This window comes from Cucurbita pepo, chromosome 18 (genome assembly GCF_057944985.1).
Source record: "Cucurbita pepo subsp. pepo isolate OVF chromosome 18, ASM5794498v1, whole genome shotgun sequence".
Taxonomy (NCBI): Eukaryota; Viridiplantae; Streptophyta; class Magnoliopsida; order Cucurbitales; family Cucurbitaceae; genus Cucurbita; species Cucurbita pepo.
Window position 1 is genome coordinate 11,476,571 of NC_141815.1, and position 24,937 is coordinate 11,501,507.

Here is a 24,937-nt window from a genome sequence, read left to right on the forward strand (position 1 = left end):
AAAATCCAAAATAGGCGATTGGAAATATATTATTAATTCCAAATATTTGTTATTATTTTTGGAAAGTGAGATATTTATTTTTTCTTTTTTCTTTTAATATTAAAAAATTAAAGGTACACATTCAAAGTTGTAGCTTTACTGTCAACCTGAGTATAGCTCAACAAACATGAAACATATATTGTTGATTAAGAGATAAGAAGTGAATCTCTCATGTCCAAAGTGGACCTGTGCTAGGTGAGTATGTTTGTTGCTCCTATCAATTAGCAATCAATGAAATCAAACGAGTGGTTTTTCTTTCTCGAGTTTCGAGTCAACCAAACTAGGTTACTCTGTTTTTCTTTGTATGCCTTCACCATGTATAGCATAAGAGAATACGTGTAAGATTACACATCGGTTGGAGAGGAGAACGAAGCATTCTTTTAATGATATAGAAATCTCTCCCTAACAGACACGTTTTAAAATCATGAGAGGAAGCCTTAAAAGAAAAATCCAAAAAAAGACAATATCGGTTCGCAGTGGAAATATGTTATTGTTGTGGGTGCGAGGGATGGAGGTGATGAAACATATGCGAGTGGAGATGACGTTAAGTTGGATGTGCAGGCTGGCCCCTAAAGGCAACAAGGCCTGTAATAAAGCAGGTAGCTACTAGCAGTGGGCAGGTTTGGAGGTTTGGAGGAGTGTTGGAGTTAGGAGAGGGGCAGGGATGATATGCTAGGAGGGCCCTCAGTATATCCAACATCGCTCCAAATAAAACCAAGCTCAATCAATCAAATGACGCAGACACAAAACTCGTATTTTGATACATTCCTTCCCCTTTACACCCACGCCACGCCATGCCACGCCACGCACGCCCCATCCTTCTTCACTTCACTACTCACAAGCATTCATGGCGTATACCGCTTACTTAATTAACTAATCTAATCAACTCTCTTCGCCCTCCTTTGAGTTTGTGTTTGAGTTGATTGATTGATTGATTAAGGGCAAACGTGTGGTTTATTTGTGGTGTGTTCTTTTCGGGATTCACGTTCCACTACTCCATCTCCTCACCAATTCCCATTCTCTTTCAAACCCAAACACCAAAAAAAAAGCTGCCTTTGTGTCATTCCTTTATCTTACTCAAAAACAACAAGGATATGGGCTACAAAACTCAGCTTTCTTTCTTTTCCTTTTCACTCTCAAACCAAAATCTTTCAACACAACACCCACCAAATTTGTATCTCACTTCAATCAAAAGTGAAATCCCAGATAAGATAGTGAGAATCTAGGTTCCCTTAACAACAAATCTTACTCACCAACCCATAAACCAGTTAACAAACTTATTTTGATTTCTCGAACCGAGAGATCCATGAATCGGGATCCCTTTTCCTTAAAAGTGTATGAAAATCTCTCCCCATTTTAGAACCGTGAAGCTGATGACAATACATAATGGGTCATAACAGACAATATCTTTTAGATGAAGTTGGGTTGAGTTAAGGACGCTGAGCCCTAAGGGGATAGATTGTGAGATCTCACATCATTGAAGAGAAGCGAGGATGTGCAAATCTCTCAATAGTAGACACGTTTTAAAATTGTGAGGCTGACGACGATATGAAATAGGTCAAAACAGACTCAAATCCGTAGCTTAACGAAGAGTTGTGGTTGGACGTTTGGTTATAAAAATCCAAACTTGAAAGAGATAGATTAGATGTTGTTAAATTGTTGGATCCTGCTTAGTTGGAGCGATGCGATTGGTTGACTCAACAATGCCTTGTTTGGATAAGATTTTTTATTTTCTCTGCTCCAACTTGCACGACATGCAAAAATAAATAAATAAATAAACAAATAAATAAAAAAGAAAAAGGAGGGACACTGACTTTTCCCCATTGGTAACAGTGAAAGCTACATCTCAGAATTCCAACTACTTTATCTTCTACCTCACAAAAAATAAACTTATTTTTATTCCAAATAATAATTATCCAAATTAAAATTAATTTTCCTCCTCATTTACTTATTTATTATTATATCCATGAAATTAAAGTTAAAAAATAAACATAATTAAGTTGGAGATATTTGATGTTTACGTAGAAAAATAATGTGTTGTCATGTCAAGCTCAAGACACTAAATTCTGTGTTTGGAGGCAAAGATTCCAACTGTCTCAAATAATAACATGTTGTTGTGGTTGTAACAGTCCACATCCCACCCAGCAATGCAATGCCATTGGAATCAACTGCAAATACAGCTATCATTTTGTTTCCCTTTTCTTCCATTATATTTATCCACACCCAAAAATTCCATCTTTTTCTTTTTAGCCCTCCGTCTCGTTTGATTTGAATTTGATTCGAGGTGTCGAGATATATATATAGATGGATAGATAAAATAGGAAAGTCATTCCATTAATGACTTCCCTCACGGGATTTGTTAGATGGTATATTGTGTCGAAAACGACGTTGGACCATATTTAAAGCAGTAGCAGTGGCATGTGAGTGTGCAATGAGATGGGGATGAGTCTGTTGAGAGAATTCATAAGCATGCAAAGTTGAATGAAGGTTGGTTAAAATGTGTTATAAGTGGAGGGTAAAAAAGGTAGATTGGGTAAGGGGAGGATGAAACAATGGGAGTTATTGGACTGGTTGAGCTGGTTTGAGTTGACCTGGACATGCTGCTGCTGCTGCTGATGATGCTGCTGAGTGGCATCAGAAGCAAAGTTTTGAAGCATAGTGTTGTTGGTTTGATGTCAGAAAAGGGTTGAGAGTGAGGCCAGAAATCGTGGGGTTTGGCCCCATCTCTCCTCTATTGCCTTACTTTTACTGCCTCCATTCACTATTAAAGCTGCAACCTCAAAAAAACCAAAAACTCCACATTTCTTAACCTTAACAACACATCTTTCATACTTTTCTGCAAACTAAACTCTTCACAAATTCTTCTTTTGGACCTTAAAGTATATATTCGTTTAACTAAAAAAAAAGAAAGAAGAACCCATTTAGATTTAGATACTCCGGTGTTTGAGTGAGTGTGTGAGATCTCACATTGGTTGGTTGGAGAGAATAACTAACCATTTCTTATAAGAGCGTGGAAACTTCTCCCTAATAGAAACCGTGAGACTGACGGGCATACGTAATGGGCCAAAGCAGACAATATCTACTAGCAGTGAGCTTGAGCTGTTACAAATGGTATTAGAGTCAGACACTAATCGGTATGCCAATGAGGACACTGCGGTCCAAGGGGGTGGATTGTGAGATCCCACATCGATTGGAGTGAGGAACGAGTGCCAGCGAGGACACTGGGCCTCAAAGGGGGGTGGATTGTGAGATCCCACATTGGTTGGAGTGAAGAATAAAGCATTTCTTATAAGAGTGTGGAAACCTCTTAAAACCATGAGGCTGACAACGATATGTAAAGAGGTAAAACGAACAATATCTACTAGTGGTGAGCTTAAACTGTTACAAATAGTATCAGAGCCAGACATCGAGTAGTGTGTCAGTGAGGACACTAGGCCCCAAGGGAGTGGACTGTGAGATCCCACATTAGTGAGGCCCCAAGGGAGTGGACTGTGAGATCCCACATTAGTTGGAGAGAGAGGAAACGAAACATTTCTTATAAGAATATTGAAACCTCTCCCTAACATATACATGTTAAAACCATGTGGCTGACGACGATATGTAAAGAGGTAAAATAAACAATATCTACTAATAGTAGACTTGAGCAGTTACAGAAACAGAAAGAGAGAGAGAAAGGTTTTCACTAAGTTTGAAGTAGAGAGCGAGAAAAAGTAGGAGGCATGGAAACAAAGAAGGATGAAGGATGTTATATATATAGAGAAACAGAAATGAATGATTGTGGCAATGACTAGAAACAGGAAAATATGAAAATGGAGAGTTTGAAGAAGAAGGCAAAGCTTGATGGGTTTGAACCAATTAATTTAAACAACAAAAGATTTGAAGAGTGATAGTGGTTTGGTTATGCAATGAGTACTACAAACTGGGTTGATAATCACTAAGATCTTAGCCAAATTAGAGGGTAAGCTGTCTCCTTCAATGCCATACATAAGTGGCAAGCGCATGTGGTCTCAGAAAGGGCAGCATTCTCTCATTTCTGGTCCACATTTCTTCCCCTAATAGGCCCCATTTCCTCTTTCTTTCTTCTTTTTTTTTTTTTTTTGCCTCTCTTTAAAATGAAAATTATTTCACAGTACACTGCCACCCATTAGATGCAGTCACATGCTTGAATAGACTCCATGTTTTTATCAGACCAGACCAACCCTAATAAAACCCTAAAAAAAAACCAAATTCAAATCCATGAAACCCTTCTGAGACCTATATATTTATTACCATTCATAATTTAAAAAGCACAAACTACACACACAGCTAAGTGGGTGATTCTGATTTGGAGTGTGAAAGAGAGCCATGTTGTGGCGCCCATTCAAGGTCCTTAAATGTTGGCAATTCAGTAACATGTAAACTAGATCATTTATTTGGTGCATACCCCAAGTGTTTTTACCATTTTTTTTTTTTTTTTATTTTTTATAAAAAAAGTACTGTTTCCTTCTCTCTGCAAATTGGATTGTATTTATCATTTTTACTATGCAAGTGATGAGAGACACTTTTGCTCCTTTCTTTTGGGGAAAAATATAAAAAAAAAAAAATAAATAAATAAAAGAGGATGGTGGAGAGCAAAAAGGACTTTATGTTGTTCATGGCCATTGATTGCTGCTAGATCATCCAAATACTTTCACTTTAAAAATCAATATAAACAGCTTGCTTTTTCAAATCCTGGTGGGTTAAAACAAATCAAACCACAATTACTTGTAATTTAGCTCTATATTACCACTTTCTCATGGTCAAAAGAAGCTGCTAATTCATTCATGATATCAGCACCAGCTTCCCCACTTTTGAGCAGTGATTGAACAAACAAAAAACCCTAACACTAACACAGTCCCTACTCTAACAAAAGAAAAGAAAAAATGATGTGGGGGTAACCCACGATCTGCTGTATCAAGGGACACCAAATTCCCCTGAATACTCAACCCATGATTTTGTCCCTTTTGCCATTTGAAACCCGTCTATTGCTAGCAGACATTGTCTCTTTAAAACACGTTTATTTTCACACCCTTTTAAATAACGGGGAAGGAAGTTTAGTTGTTTGAGTTGGGAGGGGAGGGGAGGGGAGGGTCCAGGGCATAGCCCACACTTGTCCTTCTGGATTGAATGATAAAAAGAAAGCACCTCACGTGGAGTCTGAACCAAAGGGGCTGTCTAACCACAATAAAAAGGCCTTAGCTCCTCCCTCCTCCCTCCTCCCTCCTCCGCCTCCTAATTCCATCTCTTCCCTGTATAATTTGGCGTGTCATCATAAAAGGGTTTTCAATTATTTAAAAAAAGAAAAAAGAAAAAAAAAGAAAAAAAAGAAAAAAAAAGGGTTTGCCTTTTAAACCTCCCCCTCCATATAATTCCCTCTCATTATCATCTTTGTTGCTTAAAACTTTCCCCTTCTGCGCCTTCTTCCCCTCCCTTATTATGCCCTTATCTTCTTCCTCTTCCCTCTAGATGTGTCCCCAAATTCACACACACACACCATTCATTTCATTAACCCCCTCCTTCACACTTCCTTCTTTCTTCCTTTCTTCAAACCCATAACCACTCACCCTCTCTTCCTTCATTCTCCTTCATTCTCCTTCATGCCATCATGGAAGGAGGTGATGACCTCCACCACCACAACAACCACCACCGTCCCACCTTCCCATTTCAATTGCTCGAGAAAAAAGACGACGACGCTGCCTCTTGCTCCACTTCTCCTTACCCTTCTCTCGCCATCTCTCCCGACCCCACCACCACCACCAACGCCACCGCCATCGTCTCCGTTGCAGAGCCTTCTTCCAAGAAGCCACCAGCCAAAAGAACCTCCACGAAAGACCGTCATACGAAAGTCGATGGTCGTGGTCGACGCATCCGAATGCCAGCCCTATGTGCAGCTAGGGTATTTCAACTCACCCGAGAATTGGGACATAAGTCCGACGGCGAAACCATCGAATGGCTCCTTCAACAAGCGGAGCCTGCCGTGATTGCCGCTACCGGAACTGGTACCATCCCGGCTAACTTCACATCCCTTAATATCTCATTACGTAGCTCCGGCTCCACCATGTCTGTCCCTTCGCAGCTTCGGTCATCTTCCTATTACAACCCTAATTTCTCCCTGCATCAACCACGCCGAACGCTCTTCCCGGGATTCGGCCTCTCATCGGAACCCTCCTCCACTGCTCTCCTCAATTTCCAGTCCACCAACATCGGTAACTCTCTACTCCAAGCCAAACCTGAACTCAGAGACAACACTACCTCTTCATTAGACCTCTCCGACGCAGCGGAGGAAATCAGCATAGGGCGGAAGAGAAGACCGTCCACGGAGCAGGAGTTGTCGTCGTCGTCGTCGTCGCAGCATCAAATGGGAGGGTATCTGCTACAATCAAGTGCCGGGTCGATTCCAGCGAGCCACGGAGGAGGTCAGGTTCCGGCGAATTTTTGGATGCTTACAAATACAAATAACCAAGTGATGGGGGGTGATCCTATATGGACGTTTCCATCGGTTAATAACAGCGGGTTGTACAGAGGGACGATGTCTAGTGGGTTACATTTCATGAACTTCCCAGCCCCAGTCGCGCTAGTGCCAGGTCAGCAATTTGGTTCCGGCGCCGGCGGAGGGAATCATAGTTCCAGTGAGGGACACTTGAATATACTCGCTGGTCTCAATCCGTATCGCTCGGTTTCCACCACCGGCATCATGGAACAACAGGGAAGTGGATCGCACTCACATCACGGCGGCGGTGGAGATGATCGCCATCATTCAACCAGCCACCACTCATAAACGGAAACGGAAACGGAAACGGAAACGGAAACGGTCGATTGGCGCTTCACCCACATGTGTGGTCGTTTGATGTGTTGAAACACACGTGAGGTTTGATTTTCCATTGAGAGAAAAAAAATAAAATAAAATAATAATAATAAAAAAACAGCAAAAAAAAAAAAAAAAAAAAAAAAAAATCGAGTTTCTTTGTTTCCTTGTTTTTTTTTTTTCTTTTTTTGGGCAAAATTAATTTTTTTTCGTGTGATTAATAAATATTGGAGGTTTTTTTTTTTTGAAGGGTTTGAGGAATGAAATAGAGAGAATATTCCTGTTGTTATTTATTGTAAGATTTGATTAATTTGCATGATAATGAGAGATTTAGAAATTAGATTAGGAATGAAACAGTGAGAATAAATGGATTAAGGTTATGTTAATTATGGAGATTAATATAAGTAAGCAAAAAAGGGGTATGTGGGGCCCTGTTCTTATCAGTTCCAGGTGTTGGCTCAGGTGGGTGGCTCCCACTGCCTGCTCTTTGCCTTAACCAATGTACAATGTCACTGACAAACAGGTGGATCATTCTCTCTTCTTTTTTTTCTTTTTTATTTATTTATTTATTTATATTTTGGTTTTTTAATTCGAAGCTGCTGAGGTGGAAATTAGGAAATTAGGAAATTTGGAGTCACCTTCTGGATGGGTCCCACCGGATCATTTATCTGTACCGTTCATTTCTGTGTGGGGCCCACTCCTTTTCTTTTACACATGATTGAGTCTGGTTTCCGTAGGGCCGGGAAGCAAAAAAGAAAATGGAATCTGCAGAGCTACAGCCTAAAACCATTTTTTTAATTTACTCTCTCTACTAATTATGTTCTTTTTTATTTTTTTTAATTAATTAATTAATTATATTATTATGTTACACGTAATATTTGTCGGCTTGTTTTTTGCGTCAGAACATAAGATTTTCCCTCTCTCTCTCTCTCTCTCTCTCTCTCTACTTTTAGGGGAAAAAAAGCCGCCAATATTTACATACAAAATTATTTTCTGTATTTATTGCTAATTTGAATGTTATTTAAAATATAAATTAAATAAAGTTGTTTGTATTAGGACAGGTGTCGAAAGAGGAAGGCATTTGAGGGGTTCGTCAAAATAGACGATACAAGGACTTAAATATTTTTGGTGATGTAATGAAGAGTGTGACAATAACATTTCGGAAATTAAATTAAGTGTTGGAATAGAATTGTCAGGATAAATTAGATGGGTCTCCATCCAACATATGAGGCACATGCATATGTGTGTTCATATGGTCCCAAACCCAAAATCAATACGAAAAAAATAACCCATAATTCTTCAAGGCACCATCCTCTTGGATTGAACGAAGTTAAGATCTAAGATGGCTTGAATCTTTACTTTTCCGTCACATCGATTTGAGAGCATAACAAAATATTTTTTATAAAAATGTGTAAATTGACGTTTTTTAAAATAAAACTTAAACGATTACAAATGGTATAGAATCACTGTACGTAGGCAACCATAGCTGGATTGGTCAGAAGAGAATAAAGAACCTTGAAAAGGCTCCGTTAAGCGTGACGGGGAGATGAGTTCATGGGCGTTTGGGCTGCGCATGTGTGGGTGGCACGCTCCTCGATGGACGCTCTATTGTTTCTTTTGTATGCGCCTTAATGCATTTCTGTTTATCCTCGTGTACGCCACACGTTGGGTTTCATCTTTTATTTTAACCATTTATACCAACTCCAAAATTATATCTTTTTACTACTTTTGTTTAAATATCATGTACATTTAATACTTCGAGTATAGTTTAGTCAACCCATACATGTATATTTATAAATTTCAACAACATAAAATGTGAGATCCCACAGACGTGAAATATTTCTTAAATTGTGGAAATCTCTTTCTAATAGACGCGTTCAATAGGTAATGAACTAAAACGGACAATATATGTTAGTGGTAGACAATAGATAGTATCAAAGTCAAACACTAAGAGGTTATCGATGAGGACATCGAACCCTCAAATGGGTGGATTGCGAGGTCTCACATCGGTTGAAGAGGGGAATGAAACATTCCGTAGAATGTAAAAACCTTTTCCTAGTAGACATGTTTTAAAGATAATATGTAACGAGCTAAAGCGGACAATTGATTAGGGTGTATTTTGATATTAGATGCATTAGTATTTATTAGTATTTATGGTAACATGAGTGTAGCTTGGTTATTGGGTTCAAATATGGGATGTTTAGATGTGTTGGAGTAAAAGATTAGGTTAAATGAAGTAGGTGAGGTGTGAATGAAGCATGGAAGAAGGCCAAGTCATAGGCCAGGCAAGCAAGCAGAGGTGCATGAAAATTGAGATGGAGAGGAAGCGACAAAATGGGAGCGTGTCGACCATGCTACCGGTAAGTCGCCGGCCACGTGCTCTCCATGGTCTAAAACCTCCCCGCCACACGCCCAGTTGAGATCAGGGTGTGCCAGCCCTAATTTCCCACCATTTTCCTCTATTTCTTTCTTTCATAATCTACCAGTTTCTCCCCTTTCTCCCTCTCCCTCTAGCAATTCCCCTGTTCCAAACATCGCCTGCTTCTTTGGTTCCTAGGTATTGTCTCCTGTTCATCCAATGATTCTCATGAATTTTTCTCTTCCTCCTACCTCTCTTATTGCGTATGATTTTTTTTTTCTATAATTTTCTTGTTGATTTGCCTCTTCTTTTATGTCGAATGTGGATTTTCCATGTCCATTCATGTGATCTTTTATGTCGAATGTGGATTTTCCATGTCCATTCATGTGATCTTTTATGTCGAAAAGGATTTGTTTGATCAGGCCTTAAGTTTAACATTGTTCATCTGGAAATTGGAACGTGTTTCTGGCTTTAAGCTGTTTGCTTCGATTGTTGAGATATATTCACGGCGAGTATTATAATTGCAGAAGTCTGTAGAAGATCATGGTTTCTGAAGTTCCTTCACAGCTGGTTGTCGAAACTGATGGTACAGTTGTGCCTTCGATATCTAGGTAACTCCTGATGATTCTTGATTGGAATATTTACATTGTCAATGTTCTTAATGTTTCAAATTATACTGCTTCTATTGTTGTATCAATCGTTTAAAGCAGCGAATTAGTAGTTGATTATGGCTATATAGAACAAAAAGATGGAGTTCATTTTGCAATAAGGTTTCAAACTAAATCATTTAGCAGCATTGAGGTTAAACTTTGAATAAGCTCTTTATGCAGGAATTGTCCTGGTAAGAAAAATAAGGTGAAAGTTCCTAAGAAAATTCACAAGGCTGAGAGGGAGAAGTTGAAGCGCGAGCATTTAAATGATCTCTTCCTTGACCTCGCAAATGCACTTGGTAATCTCTGTTTCTGTCAATTTATGATGATATTGCTTCACTGATTCGTTTAGTTTTTACCCTTTGGGGCAAATGTCTTTTTAAGGTGTACTCCTATTGTGACACATTGTCAGCTTTTCTCATGCTTGGAATGATGATCTGCAGAGCTGACAGAACCGAACAATGGAAAGGCAGCTATATTATGCGAAGCAAGTCGACTGCTCAAAGACTTGTTTGCTCAGATTGAGTGCCTCAGAAAGGAGCAGACATCGTTATTATCTGAATCCCGATATGTAAGGCTCTTAAAAGGAACTCATATCTAACTAGTTGGCTTGGTTTCTTTACCTACATGATGATAAATTGCATGAATTATTGCACAGGTCAACATTGAGAAGAATGAGCTGCGAGAAGAGACGTCTGATTTAGCATCTCAGATTGAGAAACTGCAAAGTGAGTTACAATCAAGAGCTGTACGTTCTAAACCAGACTTAAATATTCCCCCACCTGCAGAATTTCTGGAACGAGAAACAACAATATCAAATTTCTCAGGGGAATGCCTTGGATTGCCTGTTATGGAACCCACATTACAGCAAACACATGCCGTTTTTATCGTCCCCGTGCAGCCAGATCTCCCATCTTATCCAGCAACGGATGCAGCTCATGCCCCAACAATGCCTACCTCACATGTAAGCAAACCACATCCCAGATATCCAACGCCAGCCGACTCGTGGCCTGCTGGACTTCTCAAATTGTCACAAACAAACGAAGCAGGTAAAGAGGTTTTAGGCATTGGTTGCAAGAGCATTGCAGATATGGGAGAAAGAGGTTCTGACAGAAGTGAGAGCTGATTTTTTGTAGTGACCTCTTGTGTGTCTATAACTCAGGTGCCCTCAGTAGATGATTTTTGGTATAAGTTTAGAGTGACCAATGGATTCACCTGTGTTTTAGGAACTGTCTATTAGTAGGATGTTAGATTCGAGCAACGTTCGAAACATGGTCTGGTTTCTGGCTTTCTCCCACATCCTTAGATCGAATGGCATACTTTAGAATCTTTAGTTTTTGACCCTGAAACAAGTTATCTGTACCAAAGCTGGTAAGTTATGAAATAAAAGAAGATATTGGGATGATGTGAACAAAATTGCTGAGATCTTACGTTATCTCGGGGAATACGAGGCTGACCACCAGTTTCACTTTGTTCGGAGCTCTTGGAATTTTCCCAGTCAAGCTTAAACCACAAGCTTTTTGGGAATCTGAGACAAAAAAAGGCAATATTGTGAGTTCGAGAAGGCTTACTTTACCTCCCTTGTCACTATGTGGAAACTTTTACTCGATGGACCCTTTGCTTTCACCGCTCCCAAAGGACCAAACGAAGAACAGTTCTTAGCTTCTCAAGTATTCAAATATCGAGATTCAGTCATGTTTTTTGAAGTTATTTCATCTGTAAAGTGGTTGTATCAAACTTTGTAATAATAACATTCAAGTATGTTTTTTGAACATTCGTATGATCATTGCCACCACCAAATGTTTATTGAATTGTAATATTTTATATAGTTCTACCGTGGATAAGAGATTAAACCTTAGAAGGTAATTAGTATATCTATTTGTATGATAACTTCAAGTTAAAGCTAACATTCTTTCGTATTAAGTTTGTAACACTACACGTTGTGCATAAAGTAAACGGATAGATTAGATGGTGAGAGTTATACCAAACCTCCCATTGGTTTATCCGCTAATTTCTTTTGATCACTTCACTTCCAGCACTCGTCTAATGATTAGGCGCAGTCTTCCCAGACACTCTCTATCTCTCTCTCTCTCAGGATTAACGAAGTGGACTGAACGCGAGAGCTTTACGAGAAATCGATTAGGGTACTGGTCCACAATCATTCGACGGTAGCTGGTAAATTTTCCGAAATGGGATCTGGAGCGGCCAGTTTTTTCAAGGTCTTCCTAAAAAACTTCGATGTTCTTGCGGGGTATGTTTCTCTCCTCGTTCTTTATTTTGCCTCTCTGGGTTCTGATTACTCCATGTAAGGGATCATTTTTTCTTAGAGGGTTGACCTTGCCCTGGCAGACAAGAAAACTTCTGAGGAATAGACAAATGTTCTACCTGTTTTCAAAACGAAATGGCGGATTTTGTGAAAAGAGAGCTGCCCCAATGGTATCATAAGAGTACCCGTGTTCTCTGAAGAAAGATTCCCAAGTATTGTGATACTATTCTGGGTTGTGCCGCCAATTTGTGCTTGCCAGGGCTCCAGGTTAGGAGGATGGGTCCTAAAATATACTGTAGCCACTACTAGAAAGTTGATATCAACTCTGCTAACTCGGTCAATATCTGAAGTCTGCACGATGCAGTTGAGATGCTGCACTAAAACCTAAAGTAAAGTGTGCAGTTTCTTGCAATTACCTAAGCAATCTTTTACAATCCTGCCAATGAGTAGCAGTTGGGGCACTGAAAACTGACTTAGCTTCTTCACTTTAGATCTGAGGCCTTGTTGTTAGATATTGTAGGCTGTAGCCCACTAAACCTACCATGTAATAGTGAAGAATCTTTGAAAGGAACTCTCCGTCTAGCCCCGTTGGTATAAGACATGGTTTTGCTGTTGTCTTTCAGTTTTTGCTTATGGATCTTGAGTATATTTGGTCTGAGAAAGATAAAGAACATTCATCACTGCAGTGTAGCTCAAGACCAGGAATGTAGCTCACTGATCCAATACTTTTTAGAGCATTAGTCTTCTGAGTTCTGAAATGGTACCTTGAAACATAGCTTGTGAGATCCTAAAGCAATCAAACTAGGTTTTAGTTATGACCTTGACAATGGCCTTGTGTAGCTTACTCATAACACATGTGTCCTGTCAAGGGACTATGAAACCAGCTGGTTGTTTTGTTTCATATAAACAATCAAGCTTATTATTCAAAAGTAAACAAGACTCTCGTCGTAGAGGCTTCACAACAGGACTAATTATGTAAAATTAATTCACACCTGGAGTTTGTTAATCCCCTTTGGTAACCAAACAAGCATTGGATCTATTAACCGTTTGTCCCGTCGACATTCATTTTAACCTCAGACAACCAGCCAAAGAAACAGGAGGCTTTCCATATGCATACCTCAGCTATTTTCTTTCCCACTCAATTTAAACTATTTTCTGATTAAACCGGAAAATTCTCAACTTCATTCCTGGGTTTCATTTGCAGGCCTCTGGTGAGTCTTGTTTATCCTCTGTAAGTGGTTCTGCTTCTTTGTTTAACTTTCTATCCTTTTCATCAATGAAGCCTTTGGACTTAGTTGTAATCACAAAATTGTTGCTCTGATTTTTGGTAATTGGCAGATATGCATCAGTTAGAGCCATTGAAACAAAGTCTCATGTGGACGATCAGCAATGGCTTACTTACTGGATTCTGTATTCTATGCTCACCCTCTTTGAGCTTACATTTACAAAGGTTCTTGAATGGTAAATTTGCTTCTTTAGTTTAGAAATCACATATTGCTTGTTTTATCATGTCGTTCTGTGGTTTTCAATTTGTGAAAATAAAAGCATTCTCAAGTATATATGTGAGTTATTTTTTCTCATTATACTCATGTTAGCTAATTTGTTAGAGGTCATAAATTGAAATTTCAAATCATCCCATGTTGGTTGGAGAGGGGAAAACATTCCTTATAAGGGTGTGGAAACCTCTCCCTAATAGAGGTGTTTTAAAACCTTGAGGGGAAATCCGAAAGGAAAAGCCCAAAGAGGACAATGTTTGCTAGTGGTGGGTTTGGACTGTTACAAATGGTATTAGAGACGGGCACCGGGCGGTGTGCGGACGAGGACGTTGGGCCCCCAAGGGGGGTGGATTGTGAGATCCCACATTGGTTGGAAGGGAACAAAACATTCCTTAGAAGGGTGTGGAAACCTCTTCTTAGTAAATGCGCTTTAAAACCTTGAGGGAAATCCCGAAAGGGAAAGCTCAAAGAGGACAATATCTGCTGGTGGTGGACTTGGGTTGTTACAAATGGTATCAGAGGCAGGTGCCGGGCAGTGTGTTGTTGAGGACGTTGGGCCCCCAAGGGGGTGGATTGTGAGATCCCACATCAGTTGGAGAGAGATAAAGCATTTCTTATAAGGATGTGAAAATCTCTCCCTCGTAGACGCATTTTAAAACCTTAATGGAAAATCCAAAGAGGACAATATTTGCTAGTGGAAGGCTTGGCTATTACACATATGGTTATGATAATTTTCTTTCTGAACCAGACATATATTGGTTCTTTTTTGGTGTACTTTTGAAATGCTGGTATTCATATTTATTATTATTTGGTGCATCTAAATTTGAAGCTAGTTTGTTTTGTTATCTTGGGCATGCTCTGAATGCTTTTATTTAAGTCCATTTTGAAGATTATCTGGCTCTACTTGTTATGGTCTTTTACTTGTTTTAGTTTTGGCTGATGACTCTCAAGAAGGCCTCTGATGAATTTCCTTCCCCCCCTTAAATCTTTACAATAGGATCCCTATCTGGCCATATGCAAAGTTAATTTTGTCCTGCTGGTTGGTCATTCCATACTTTAGTGGTGCTGCATATGTGTACGATCATTTCGTGAGGCCTCTATTCATCAACAAACAGACAGTTAACATTTGGTATGTTCCAAAGATGAAGGACTTCTTCAGCAAGCCCGACGACATCCTAACTGCTGCCGAGAAGTACATCGCCGAAAATGGTACTGAAGACCTCCAAAATATCATCAACAGGGTATAATACACTCTCATGACTCAGACTCAGCTCTCAAATGGTTGCTCAAATTATGAATTAGTGATTGTATGAATGAATCAATGCAGGCGTACGCAAGCAACCCATCAATTAGTTTAACTGACTTGCTGATAGATACGAATTTCTTTTCATTTTGTTTCTGTAGGCTGATAAGGCTCGGACAAGTAATCGTTACATGAGCTATTCTGAGGACCTCAACCATGACCATGACCAGAACCACGAGTACTGGCACTAGTCTATATCAAGTGTTGGAGGGGGGCCGAAGAGGATAATGTTTTTGCTGCCATCAGTTGAGGCTGTGTGATAGAGTTTGTTTATATGCTTGTGGTAAAATGCTTTGTATTGTTCATATGAAACACTGAAAGATATAAATTTCTAACTGGATGGTTTATATTAGTATGACTTTTTGAGCTTTGATGTCCTTTTTTGTTCTGCTCCTCACATTTAACTTAAAGAGTGTTCATTCGCTTGGGTTGAGTATCTTTTTAGATCACTACAATTGTTTCAGTATTAATTATAAGAGTCTAAGTCTACTTCTAACAGATATTGTTCTCTTCAAATTTTTCCTTCCTAGCTTCTCTTAAAGCTTTTAAAACGTGTTTGTTAGAGAGAGGTTTCTTTATCCTGGTAGAGAGTGCTTCATTCTCTTCCCCAATTGATATGAGATCTCACAATCCACCCCTTCGAGATCTAGCGTCCTTACTGGCACTCATTCTACTCTCCAATCGACGTGAGATCTTACATTAAATTTGTTCTATCTAAATAACTCTAACTATAAAACGTTGGAGTGGGTTTCATTTTAGTTCATGTTATTTTTAAAGAAAAAAATAGCTTTTTTTTGGCATTTCATTTATAAATCTTTAATATTTACATTTTTTTTTTTTTACTTACATAAAAGTTAAAATTTATTAAAGATACATATAAAAAAAAGCACAGCAGCACAGCAGAAAGCTACCGTCAACAAATATTATTTGATTTAGTTCTCTATCAACCTCTAACTTTAAAACACATTTATTAGATAAATTTGTACGCTCTTATAAGAAATATTTCGACATCTAAAAAGAATATAACAATTATAATGCTATTTTAATAAAAGTTAAAAAAAAAAAAGAAGAGAAAAAATGAAACGTTACCTCTCTAGGTTAGTGGGTTTTTATCCCAACCCATTTGCACGTATTTGCAAAGAAACACGAAAAATGATTTGTTTTATAGGTTCAAGACACAAAAAAAGATGCCCTTCCTTTTAATTAATTAATTTATTTATTTATTTATTTATTTATTTATTTATTTAACTGTGTTCCCACGTGCAACTCTCTCTTCTTTCTAAGCCTCCCTTTCCACCGCCCACTTAAAAACATTAATTTTTAATCACACAAATCCTGTCTCAAAATCCCCAATTAATAACCCATCTTTTTATTTATATTAATCTCTAATTACCTCACTATACATACATATATACATATTTATATACTCTACTTCAAATTATATTATATGGTATAAACTATATTATATATCATTCTTTTTTCGGTGGTCTTTTCGAGTATACTTTTTGTTTCACCGAGAATTTTAATTAAAAAAAAAAAAGATAATGTTATTTTATTCATATTAATGAATTATATTTATTAATAATTTGAAATTTTAAATAAGGTATATTCCTATGAGTCCAAAATAATTTTGAGAGACAGGACAAATATAATATAATGTTTTGAGAGTAAGTAACATAATTAATAAAGCTTATTAAATTAAATTAAATTAAATTAAATTAAATTAAACCCTAAATCCTGACACACTCTTGGCTGTCCATTTGCATCCAATTCATGTGCCCCGGGATGCTTGCTGAGCCACTTCTATTCTATTTCTTCCTTTTATTTTTATTTATTTATTTTATTTTAACTCTAAAATCTGAAAATAAGATTTATGAGATATTTAATGTGATAAGATGTAGATGCTACTATATCTCTTTCTATTAAATATATAATATTACATTTTATTACTTTATAGTTGACTGGTCAACTAATTAATTATCAATTCACTCGCATACATCCAACACTACCCACTTTAATATAATATTATTATTATTATTATTATTTTCCAAAATACTATATATTATTTCTTCCAATATCTATGTTCAAGTTTCACATTTATTAAAATTAATTGCATTACACCAATCAAAAATTACCTATAAAATACCCTAATTCAATTCTTGTGGAATTTTTTCCTATTTAAAAAACTTTAATTTATTTTAAAATTTTGCTTCCTATGTCTCGAATATGGTATTTGTGTGCGAGTTCGGGAATAGGAAACCAACATATATGGTAGTAAAGAATTTCATACATACCCTTAACATGTTGACTCTCATATGCTCTTAGGTTACCTTATTGTATTAGCACACTGCCTATGACATAGTCTGACTTCAATCGGGCAACTGCAATACGTAGTCATCAATCATTGATTGCTTGTTCTCCTCAAAAGCTCTTTGACACTTTTCCGACTAGTGATCGGTCCGTACGTTCTTTAGTTTAGGAGATTTTGTAGTTGAACAACCCTGTTCGAGTAACTTACAATGAATCTTTGGTAATAGTTCACAAACCCTAAAAACGGTCTTAGCTCATTCTGTTTCCTGCCCATTTATCGTGGATGGAAAATCGTTCTGAATGTAATAAAAATTTAAAAATCGTGATATCATTTTAGATCCAATTTTTTCGTTTGAATTTAAAAGTATATAATATAAAAAAAAAAAAAAAAAAAAAAAGAGAAAACAAAAAAAAGGTGAGTTGATTCTGTGTGTAATCAGTGTGGAAAAGGGCATTTAAAAAGAGGTGAGGGGTGTGGTTTTTCCCATGCAATTTGTTTTTTGCAGTCTTCAAAACAAACCCCATTTCATTACTACCTCTAGTTGAGTGATCTACACACTTTGGTCTCATCTTTTTTAGTTCTTTTTTAGTGTTCTTCAGTTCATCACATATATATACACAAGATGTCAAGCAGAAGATCCAGATCTAGGCAATCAGGCGGTTCAAGGATCACCGATGACCAAATTAACGATCTCGTTTCCAAGTTGCAGCAACTTCTTCCCGAGATTCGCCACTCGCAATCCGATAAGGTGACACAAAAATAAAGCTTCTCTAATCTCTCGTCTTCTTCATACTCCATTCTATTCTGATACCATTTTAAATCGATAGGTTTCGGCAGCAAAAATATTGCAAGAGACGTGTAACTACATAAAGAACTTACACCGAGAAGTGGACGATCTAAGCGAGAGACTATCGGAGTTGTTGGCGTCGTCCGATACTGCTCAAGCTGCCATCATTAGAAACTTACTGATGCAATAGAGACAATGATATTTTCATATGACAAGACAAGAACACATGAAAGTAGCTTATTAGTTTTGAGGTTTTTGCTATGTCTGGTTTTCGACGTAGTTGCTGTTTTCAATGCTCTTTCAAAGACATACTCATTAAGCTCTTCTCAATCACGCCTTTATTATTATTCATCAATAAAAATTTATTCTCTCTTTTTTACTTTATTTTTATAAATAATAAAGTAATTCCGATAACATTTAACGAGGAGTTTTAGTTATCTATAAGTTTGTAAAACATAATGGAACGTCTGAACGTGTTTATCATTACACTGTATGGTGTATGATACTATGATTACACGGTGAGATCATCACGATCCATCACTACAGATGTGTACTATGATTATCGTCTACAATTGTCGAACAACGAACTATTTCATCCACTTGTTTATGTAAATTGCAACTTGATATATTCTCAAATAATGAAGAAAACTACCTATCGAGAAATGTTGGGAGTAGTCTTACACAGGCTAATCAAGGGAATAGGGTTCCAACCTCAACGGTTGGCAACTAAACACGAGGGTTGCGCTCGTTGCGGGACTTAACTCAACACCTTACGGCACGAGCTGACGACAGCCATGCACCACCTGTGTCCGCATTCCCGAAGGCACCCTCTCTTTCAAGAGGATTCGCGGCATGTCAAGCCTTGGTAAGGTTCTCCGCTTTGCATCGAATTAAACCACATGCTCCACCGCCCCGTCATTTCTTTTGAGTTTCATTCTTGCGAAGGTACTCTCCAGGCGGGATACTTAACGCGTTAGCTACAGCACTGTACGGGTCCATACGCACAGCGCCTAGTATCCATCGTTTACGGCTAGGACTACTAGGGTATCTAATCCCATTTGCTCCCCTAGCTTTCGTCTCTCAGTATCAGTGTCGGCCTAGCAGAGTGTTTTCGTCGTTGGCGTTCAAAAGTTTATAAGTAACGGATATATCTTCGTTGGTATGAGACGTTGATTTTATGCTCAAAATAGACACCATTGTATCATCGTGAGTCTATAATTCATAATCCTATGTAATAGTAAAAAAAAAAAAAAAAAAAAACAATAAATTTATCATCAAACAAGTTGAAAGACATTTGTTTGGGCATTTGAAATAATTTTTACCGGAGGGTAAAAAGAAAATTCACATATCTAAACACATGCTTTACAAAGTTGAAGAGGTGGGTCAGTTTTGCAATTACTTTGAAAATGAAGGGTATTTTTGAGAAAACGTTTTCCAGGGTAATGTCAAGAACAGCATATCATAGTATCGTGATTTGACCTCCTCCGGTACCGATTCTCACCCCCCGATTCAACATTTCCCTTCGCAATTCCTATTTTCTACGTGTTAATCACGAAATCGCTCCGATTGCAGACTCGTAAACTCTTGCCCAGGCACCAGAAGGGAAGAAGCAAGAACAAGGAGAAGGTTCCAGAAGCCAATCGAGAAGCGACATTCAAGAGTTACGGAGAGGCATTTTCATGCCAGCTTCCGCCAATTAATCAAACCCCTCTGGTATTAATGATCGGGAAATTCTTTGTGATTCAGATTTTATGCTCAATTTCTCAGACGATCAGCGTCTTCGTATGTCTCTCTTCGCTGAAACATTAATTTTTTTTATTTTTTTTTATTTGACAGAATTGTAGAAAGTGGGTTTGGAGTGAGGATGGTGTTGGTGTTGGCTTTGGGGGATTTACATATACCGCATAGAGCCCCTGACCTCCCCGAGAAGTTTAAGTCTATGCTTGTTCCTGGCAAGATCCAGCACATCATCTGCACTGGAAACCTTTGTATCAAAGTATGTTCAAATCAAATCTTCTTTCTGGATTTTTATCTTTCCAGCGACTTCTATTGTGGTACTTGGTGTCCTGAATTGTTCTTCTTTTCGGTCGCGGAATGTAATATCTTACTGGAACTTTTTATCTGCCTCTGTTGGTGCATCTGGAAGACCATTTAGAATCAACTTCCAATACATGTTAATTGACAGAAACACCATTAGACTATGTTTTGAATTACTAAATCCACTATTGTTTTCTATACGTTGTCGGGTTACATTGTGGCTTATGAACTCTAGGAAACGTGTATTAGATATATAAACTACGTAGACTAATGTGTCACCCCCTTAATTGTCGAACTCTAACTTTTCATGTCAATCTGTCATATCCTAGCATTGATTCTTCCCCATAGCATTAATCCTACTGATGATCCTACTTATTCTTGGGTCTGATTTCAAAATTTTTTTCTTCAATTAGTACGTAATTCTTCTGTTTTTTATTTGATGCTGACCATATCATATTTAAGTCTCCCAAGGATCCATCATCTAAGTAAGTGAAGAGGCTACTGTTAACATCCTTTTGTACCATTGGATTTGTTCAAGATTTGGATGACTTTCTAAGGGAATATGCAGTGAACTGCACAAGTATCTTAGTATTCTGTTATGGTGGTTGTAACAACACTAACCTAGGGTAGCAGTTCAGTCACCTGTTTATCTATTTATTGAAGTGCTTAGCTAACCAGCATTTAAGCTCACCCCAATCTTGTACTTGAACTGCAATAACCAAAGTTTCTCCATTGTGTGTACTGGACCCTTGGTTATTCTAGTTTTCCAACGAAATTTTTACAACTTTTAACAGTGAACTATGTTTAATATTTTCTCGTGCTTTAAGTCCAAATGTTAAGCTTAGTGATAACTCATAGAAGATCTTAGATGTAATGAAATAGAAAACTGTGGATTCAGAAGCCTATTTAGGGAAACTTGCTTGTACTATATATCTCATGGCCTCTATTTGGATCTCTGTTCATCATATATGAGTTCAGACTTTTGGGGATTTGATCATTTTGTTTAGCACCAACTTGCATATAATTTTGTTTAATTTATTCGTACAAGAAGTGGAGCTTTGTTGTTCAATTGGTTTATATTTCCTTGGGAGAAAAATTGTTTGATGGTACAAAGTTTTCTAATGATGTTTCCAGGAAGTTCACGACTACTTGAAAACTATTTGCCCTGATTTGCACATTACACGGGGTGAATATGATGAGGAGACTCGGTATCCCGAGACAAAAACTCTGACTATTGGACAATTTAAGTTGGGTCTGTGCCATGGGCATCAGGTATGGTTTGTTGCACTTTTTCATAATCATCATTCCGTATTTTTTGTTTAACAAATAACAAAATCCATGTTACTAGCCAAAAAATTATGTTTAGATTTTCACTATTGTGAGGGATCATTATGAATGGTTCGGATACAGTGCTTCTATTACTAATGGGATTGGCTTGAGATTCTGTTAGGTTTCCAAACGCAGAAAACATAAGAAAACACCAAAAACTAAAGTGTAAACAAGTAATGCAAGATCCCTTCCAAGCCCTAATTCACCCACCAAATGCTTAATACCCTCTATTTATAACGAAACTCGATATCCACCTCCCAAATTAATGTGTAACATACCCTTATAACATTCCTAGTTGCATTCCTAACACATTCCTGCTTTCTTCTTTCCGTATCTAGAATCATAAACTTAAGAGCCTGAATATTGCAACTTCTGATTCATTCTCTAGTAACCATGAACACAAAGTTGTTTTTCAACTAGGTTCAAACAAAACTTCTGCTCTACAGTATTTTCTGCCAGAAGTCAACATTAGCAAATAGGTGGTGTAACATTGTAGAATTCTGCCTACTCTTTGTGGTAGTTCACATCATGTCCATGAATTCTATTTGTTACTGGCTGGCTAGGTTATTCCATGGGGAGACCTAGACTCACTCGCCATGATGCAGAGGCAGTTAGACGTAGACATCCTTGTCACTGGTCATACCCATCAATTTACAGCTTACAAACATGAGGGAGGTGTGGTGATTAACCCTGGATCTGCAACAGGTGCATATAGCAGCATCACATATGATGTCAACCCGAGCTTTGTCCTCATGGACATCGATGGCCTTCGTGTTGTGGTCTACGTTTACGAACTGATCGACGGGGAGGTTAAGGTAGACAAGATTGATTTCAAGAAGACAACCACGCCAGCTCATTGACCGGAACAAATTGGCATTTATATAAAACATATGAAGTTATTTCTTTTCTGGAGTTGTGATGCATGTTAAACCATGCTTAATCATGCTGCAAAGATGCTGTTTCTGGGGTGATTGATCCCAGAAAAGAGTTTTAGGTCTTCTGTTCTGGCTCCTTGTGACTTTTTGTGATAGGTGATGAGGTTTGCACAGAAGTCCTTGGTTGTTCTTGTTGTTACCCTGCCTCCATTTCTCGGTTTTGAACTCAGTAAAAAATTGGTTTAATCCAGTGAATTCTGATGGAACTACGAGTTCAAATATCATTGTCATGTGTTTGTGGGATTAAATTGGGTATTATTCCCCTTCCTTAGATAAGACTGATTTGGGTATATCCAAATGTCTACATATCAAAATCTAGCGCCAGAATTATGACCCTTGGCTACTTAAGAAAACGAAAACGATGCCCTCCCAAAACGATTATTTTCATTGTCACCATACATCGGGACCCAGTCTTTCTAATCATCCCTATAGGTATTGGTCAACTCCGACTTATATATCGAGCCTACATTTAAACACTAGAGGTTGGGTTCTTGTTGTTTTTTTTTTCCTAATGAATTGATTTACTTAAAAAAATTCACCTTTCTATAATTTTTTTTTATGAAATATAGGGATCTTGAAGAAAAAATAAAAGGAATTTACAAATATTAAGAACTGTAAAGATAAAAAAAAGTAGTGAAACGAAAAGAATTTTATATTGAAACCATTCCATGTTAAGAGTAAAGAAAAAGTTGAAACAGGGCTCAAACTTAAGAATTGAAAAAACATGAATCCAAATCACAGCAGAAAAAGGGCCTCAGTCAGAATGAGTGGTGAACCTATAAACCATAGCATGCATGTAACTCTGCCCCGGGGTCACAATCTGCGACGGAAAGTTAGGATGGTTCACTGAATCCGGGAACCCCTGAGTCTCCAAGCACAGCCCTGCATATTCCTTATACACAGCACCATCTTTCCCCTTCACCTCTTTCAGCTGATTCCCAGTGTAAAACTGAACCCCCGGCTGGTTACTCCACAGCTCCATCTTCCTCCCCGACACATTCCCCCAAACCTCTGCCACCTTCTTGAAATGCTCGCTCCCTGTGTCGTCCACCACGTAGTTGATGTCGTATCCGCCGGGGACATTCTTAATCTGCGACCCGATCTCTCGTGGGGTTAAGAAATCAAAAGGGGTTCCTGCAACGGGGACGATTTCGCCGGTGGGAATGAGCTCGCCGTCGACGGGAGTAATCTTTGAGGCAAAGAGTTTGATTTTGTGTGACAGAATGTCGCCGCTCGAATGCCCGTCTAGGTTCCAGTAAGCATGTTGGGCAATGTTTACTGGGGTTGGTTTGTTTGAGGGCTTGGCTTCCATTTTTACTCCCAATTTGTTGGTATCGATCAACATGTAGGTTACTGACACCGGCAGATCGCCGGGAAACCCTTGTTCGCCATCGAAACTGTCGTGGGTGAATGTAATGTGGCTGTCGTTCTCATAACTCTCCACCTTCCATATCACATCTCCAAACCCTTTCTCCCCACCTTAACAGCCACAAAATCAAAATTATCAATGAATTTGATCGCAACACATAAAAATGTTGAAAGAAGAGGAAAATGAGAGAACAGAGACCATGGAGCAGGTTCTTTCCATCATTAGGAATGAGTTTATAAAAAACGCCATCGATACCAAACTGAGCTCCTCCGATTCTATTCGCCACACGTCCAACAATGTTCCCAAAGTAGGTTCGATCACTCTGCCAAAACAAGCAAAACAAAATCAACCCCTCCATTCATTTCCCTACAAGAAAATGACCCACAAAAGAACAGAATTGTCTCACTTTAAAGTCATCAACCGATGGGAAAGAAAGAACAACGTCGTCCAACTTCCCTACAACAAATCAAAAAAAACACAACAAAAAACATGAACAATATCATAAAGTTTGAATGCAATGAATGGTCTGAATCAGAACCCAACGAACCATTTTTATCAGGGAGGATAACAGAGAGAATGGTTGCACCATAATTGGTGAGCTTAATAGAAAAATCTCCCCTTCTCAATTCGTAAATGCCAACTTCGTTTCCATTAACAAACCCAATGGCTGCAAAAACTGTGAGAAGGATCAATGGGAGAAGTTTCGCCATTTTCCCTTCCTGTGTGTTCGAAGGGGAGAAATGATGTGCTGATTGGGTGAAACGAAGCTCTCAGGATGTTTATATACAGCGATTCATCCAATTTTGGATAAGTTTGTTGGTGATTTGCTGATTTTCTTTACTATTTTGTGGATTGAGATAGAAACTAAATCAAGTTTTGAGTCTTTGTTTCTATCTTTTTTCGATTCCAATCCAATCTGACCTATTCTTCCTGCTTTTTTTCCATCTGTTCTACCCATATACGTTGTTGTTGCCATAAATGAAACGGGTCTTACCTGATTTTGGATTAATTTCCCGAGTTTAATTAAACTGCATTTTAAGTTATTTATACAAAAGCTATTGTTCCAAACATGCCATTAATTTTTTTTTGGATTGTTTCACATCTTTCTTTCTAAATTCCATTTACTAATTTACCATAAATGTTATTGTTTAAACATCTATTATCAATATATTATGGATAAGAACTCCATATCATATATATAGATAAGATTTTAGGGTTTAAGATTGCAAATTT

The 24,937-nt window shown here is 38.0% G+C and overlaps 5 protein-coding genes and 1 pseudogene across 7 annotated transcripts; 5 read left to right on the plus strand and 1 right to left on the minus strand.

Annotated features, from left to right (window-relative positions):
- The first annotated feature begins 5,390 nt into the window (after positions 1-5,390).
- On the plus strand, positions 5,391-7,781 carry LOC111780046 (transcription factor TCP15 pseudogene; annotated as a pseudogene).
- A 1,324-nt stretch (positions 7,782-9,105) lies between these two features.
- LOC111780047 (transcription factor bHLH47) lies at positions 9,106-11,682 on the plus strand. Of its 2 annotated transcripts, none has more exons than XM_087119633.1 (5): positions 9,106-9,419; positions 9,749-9,832; positions 10,040-10,170; positions 10,315-10,442; positions 10,530-11,682. In XM_087119633.1, exons 2-5 carry the CDS (start codon positions 9,765-9,767, stop codon positions 10,995-10,997), a joined length of 795 nt encoding a protein of 264 aa, XP_086975759.1. In that variant the 5' UTR covers positions 9,106-9,419; positions 9,749-9,764; the 3' UTR covers positions 10,998-11,682. The 2 variants fall into 2 exon arrangements, with proteins under 2 accessions (XP_086975759.1, XP_023516075.2); XM_023660307.2 differs by having other exon boundaries at positions 9,109-9,419; positions 10,052-10,170.
- Positions 11,683-11,849: 167 nt separating this feature from the next.
- Positions 11,850-15,302, plus strand: LOC111780048 (HVA22-like protein a). 2 transcript variants are annotated; one of them, XM_023660309.2, is made up of 5 exons: positions 11,857-12,122; positions 13,342-13,368; positions 13,476-13,598; positions 14,631-14,874; positions 15,038-15,302. In XM_023660309.2, the coding sequence occupies exons 1-5, from the start codon at positions 12,061-12,063 to the stop codon at positions 15,125-15,127; spliced, it is 546 nt and encodes a 181-aa protein (XP_023516077.2). In that variant the 5' UTR covers positions 11,857-12,060; the 3' UTR covers positions 15,128-15,302. The 2 variants fall into 2 exon arrangements, with proteins under 2 accessions (XP_086975760.1, XP_023516077.2); XM_087119634.1 differs by lacking the exon at positions 13,342-13,368 and having other exon boundaries at positions 11,850-12,122.
- A 2,451-nt stretch (positions 15,303-17,753) lies between these two features.
- LOC111780691 (transcription factor PRE3-like) lies at positions 17,754-18,399 on the plus strand. Its single transcript, XM_023661162.2, has 2 exons — positions 17,754-17,995; positions 18,075-18,399. The coding sequence occupies exons 1-2, from the start codon at positions 17,870-17,872 to the stop codon at positions 18,222-18,224; spliced, it is 276 nt and encodes a 91-aa protein (XP_023516930.2). The 5' UTR covers positions 17,754-17,869; the 3' UTR covers positions 18,225-18,399.
- Positions 18,400-19,509: 1,110 nt separating this feature from the next.
- On the plus strand, positions 19,510-22,541 carry LOC147787372 (vacuolar protein sorting-associated protein 29-like). Its single transcript, XM_023659907.2, has 4 exons — positions 19,510-19,747; positions 19,871-20,030; positions 21,206-21,343; positions 21,964-22,541. The coding sequence occupies exons 2-4, from the start codon at positions 19,899-19,901 to the stop codon at positions 22,258-22,260; spliced, it is 567 nt and encodes a 188-aa protein (XP_023515675.1). The 5' UTR covers positions 19,510-19,747; positions 19,871-19,898; the 3' UTR covers positions 22,261-22,541.
- Positions 22,542-22,969: 428 nt separating this feature from the next.
- Positions 22,970-24,542, minus strand: LOC111779771 (Galactose mutarotase-like superfamily protein). Its single transcript, XM_023659908.2, has 4 exons — positions 24,252-24,542; positions 24,111-24,160; positions 23,903-24,026; positions 22,970-23,814 (listed from the first exon to the last, which is right to left on the minus strand). Exons 1-4 carry the CDS (start codon positions 24,412-24,414, stop codon positions 23,090-23,092), a joined length of 1,062 nt encoding a protein of 353 aa, XP_023515676.2. The 5' UTR covers positions 24,415-24,542; the 3' UTR covers positions 22,970-23,089.
- Between the last annotated feature and the right edge of the window lie 395 nt (positions 24,543-24,937).

Coding starts and splice junctions, on each gene's coding strand:
- LOC111780691 (XM_023661162.2), top strand. CDS start 17,870: ATGTCAAGCAGAAGATCCAGATCTAGGCAATCAGGCGGTTCAAGGATC. Junction 17,996..18,074: donor GCCACTCGCAATCCGATAAG/GTGACACAAAAA, acceptor TTAAATCGATAG/GTTTCGGCAGCAAAAATATT.
- LOC111780047 (XM_087119633.1), top strand. CDS start 9,765: ATGGTTTCTGAAGTTCCTTCACAGCTGGTTGTCGAAACTGATGGTACA. Junction 9,833..10,039: donor GTTGTGCCTTCGATATCTAG/GTAACTCCTGAT, acceptor ACTTTGAATAAG/CTCTTTATGCAGGAATTGTC. Junction 10,443..10,529: donor TATTATCTGAATCCCGATAT/GTAAGGCTCTTA, acceptor ATTATTGCACAG/GTCAACATTGAGAAGAATGA.
- LOC111779771 (XM_023659908.2), bottom strand. CDS start 24,414: ATGGCGAAACTTCTCCCATTGATCCTTCTCACAGTTTTTGCAGCCATT. Junction 24,161..24,251: donor TATCCTCCCTGATAAAAATG/GTTCGTTGGGTT, acceptor GATTTGTTGTAG/GGAAGTTGGACGACGTTGTT. Junction 24,027..24,110: donor CATCGGTTGATGACTTTAAA/GTGAGACAATTC, acceptor TTGTTTTGGCAG/AGTGATCGAACCTACTTTGG.
- LOC147787372 (XM_023659907.2), top strand. CDS start 19,899: ATGGTGTTGGTGTTGGCTTTGGGGGATTTACATATACCGCATAGAGCC. Junction 20,031..21,205: donor CTGGAAACCTTTGTATCAAA/GTATGTTCAAAT, acceptor TGATGTTTCCAG/GAAGTTCACGACTACTTGAA. Junction 21,344..21,963: donor GTCTGTGCCATGGGCATCAG/GTATGGTTTGTT, acceptor CTGGCTGGCTAG/GTTATTCCATGGGGAGACCT.
- LOC111780048 (XM_023660309.2), top strand. CDS start 12,061: ATGGGATCTGGAGCGGCCAGTTTTTTCAAGGTCTTCCTAAAAAACTTC. Junction 12,123..13,341: donor AACTTCGATGTTCTTGCGGG/GTATGTTTCTCT, acceptor TTTCATTTGCAG/GCCTCTGGTGAGTCTTGTTT. Junction 13,369..13,475: donor GTGAGTCTTGTTTATCCTCT/GTAAGTGGTTCT, acceptor GGTAATTGGCAG/ATATGCATCAGTTAGAGCCA.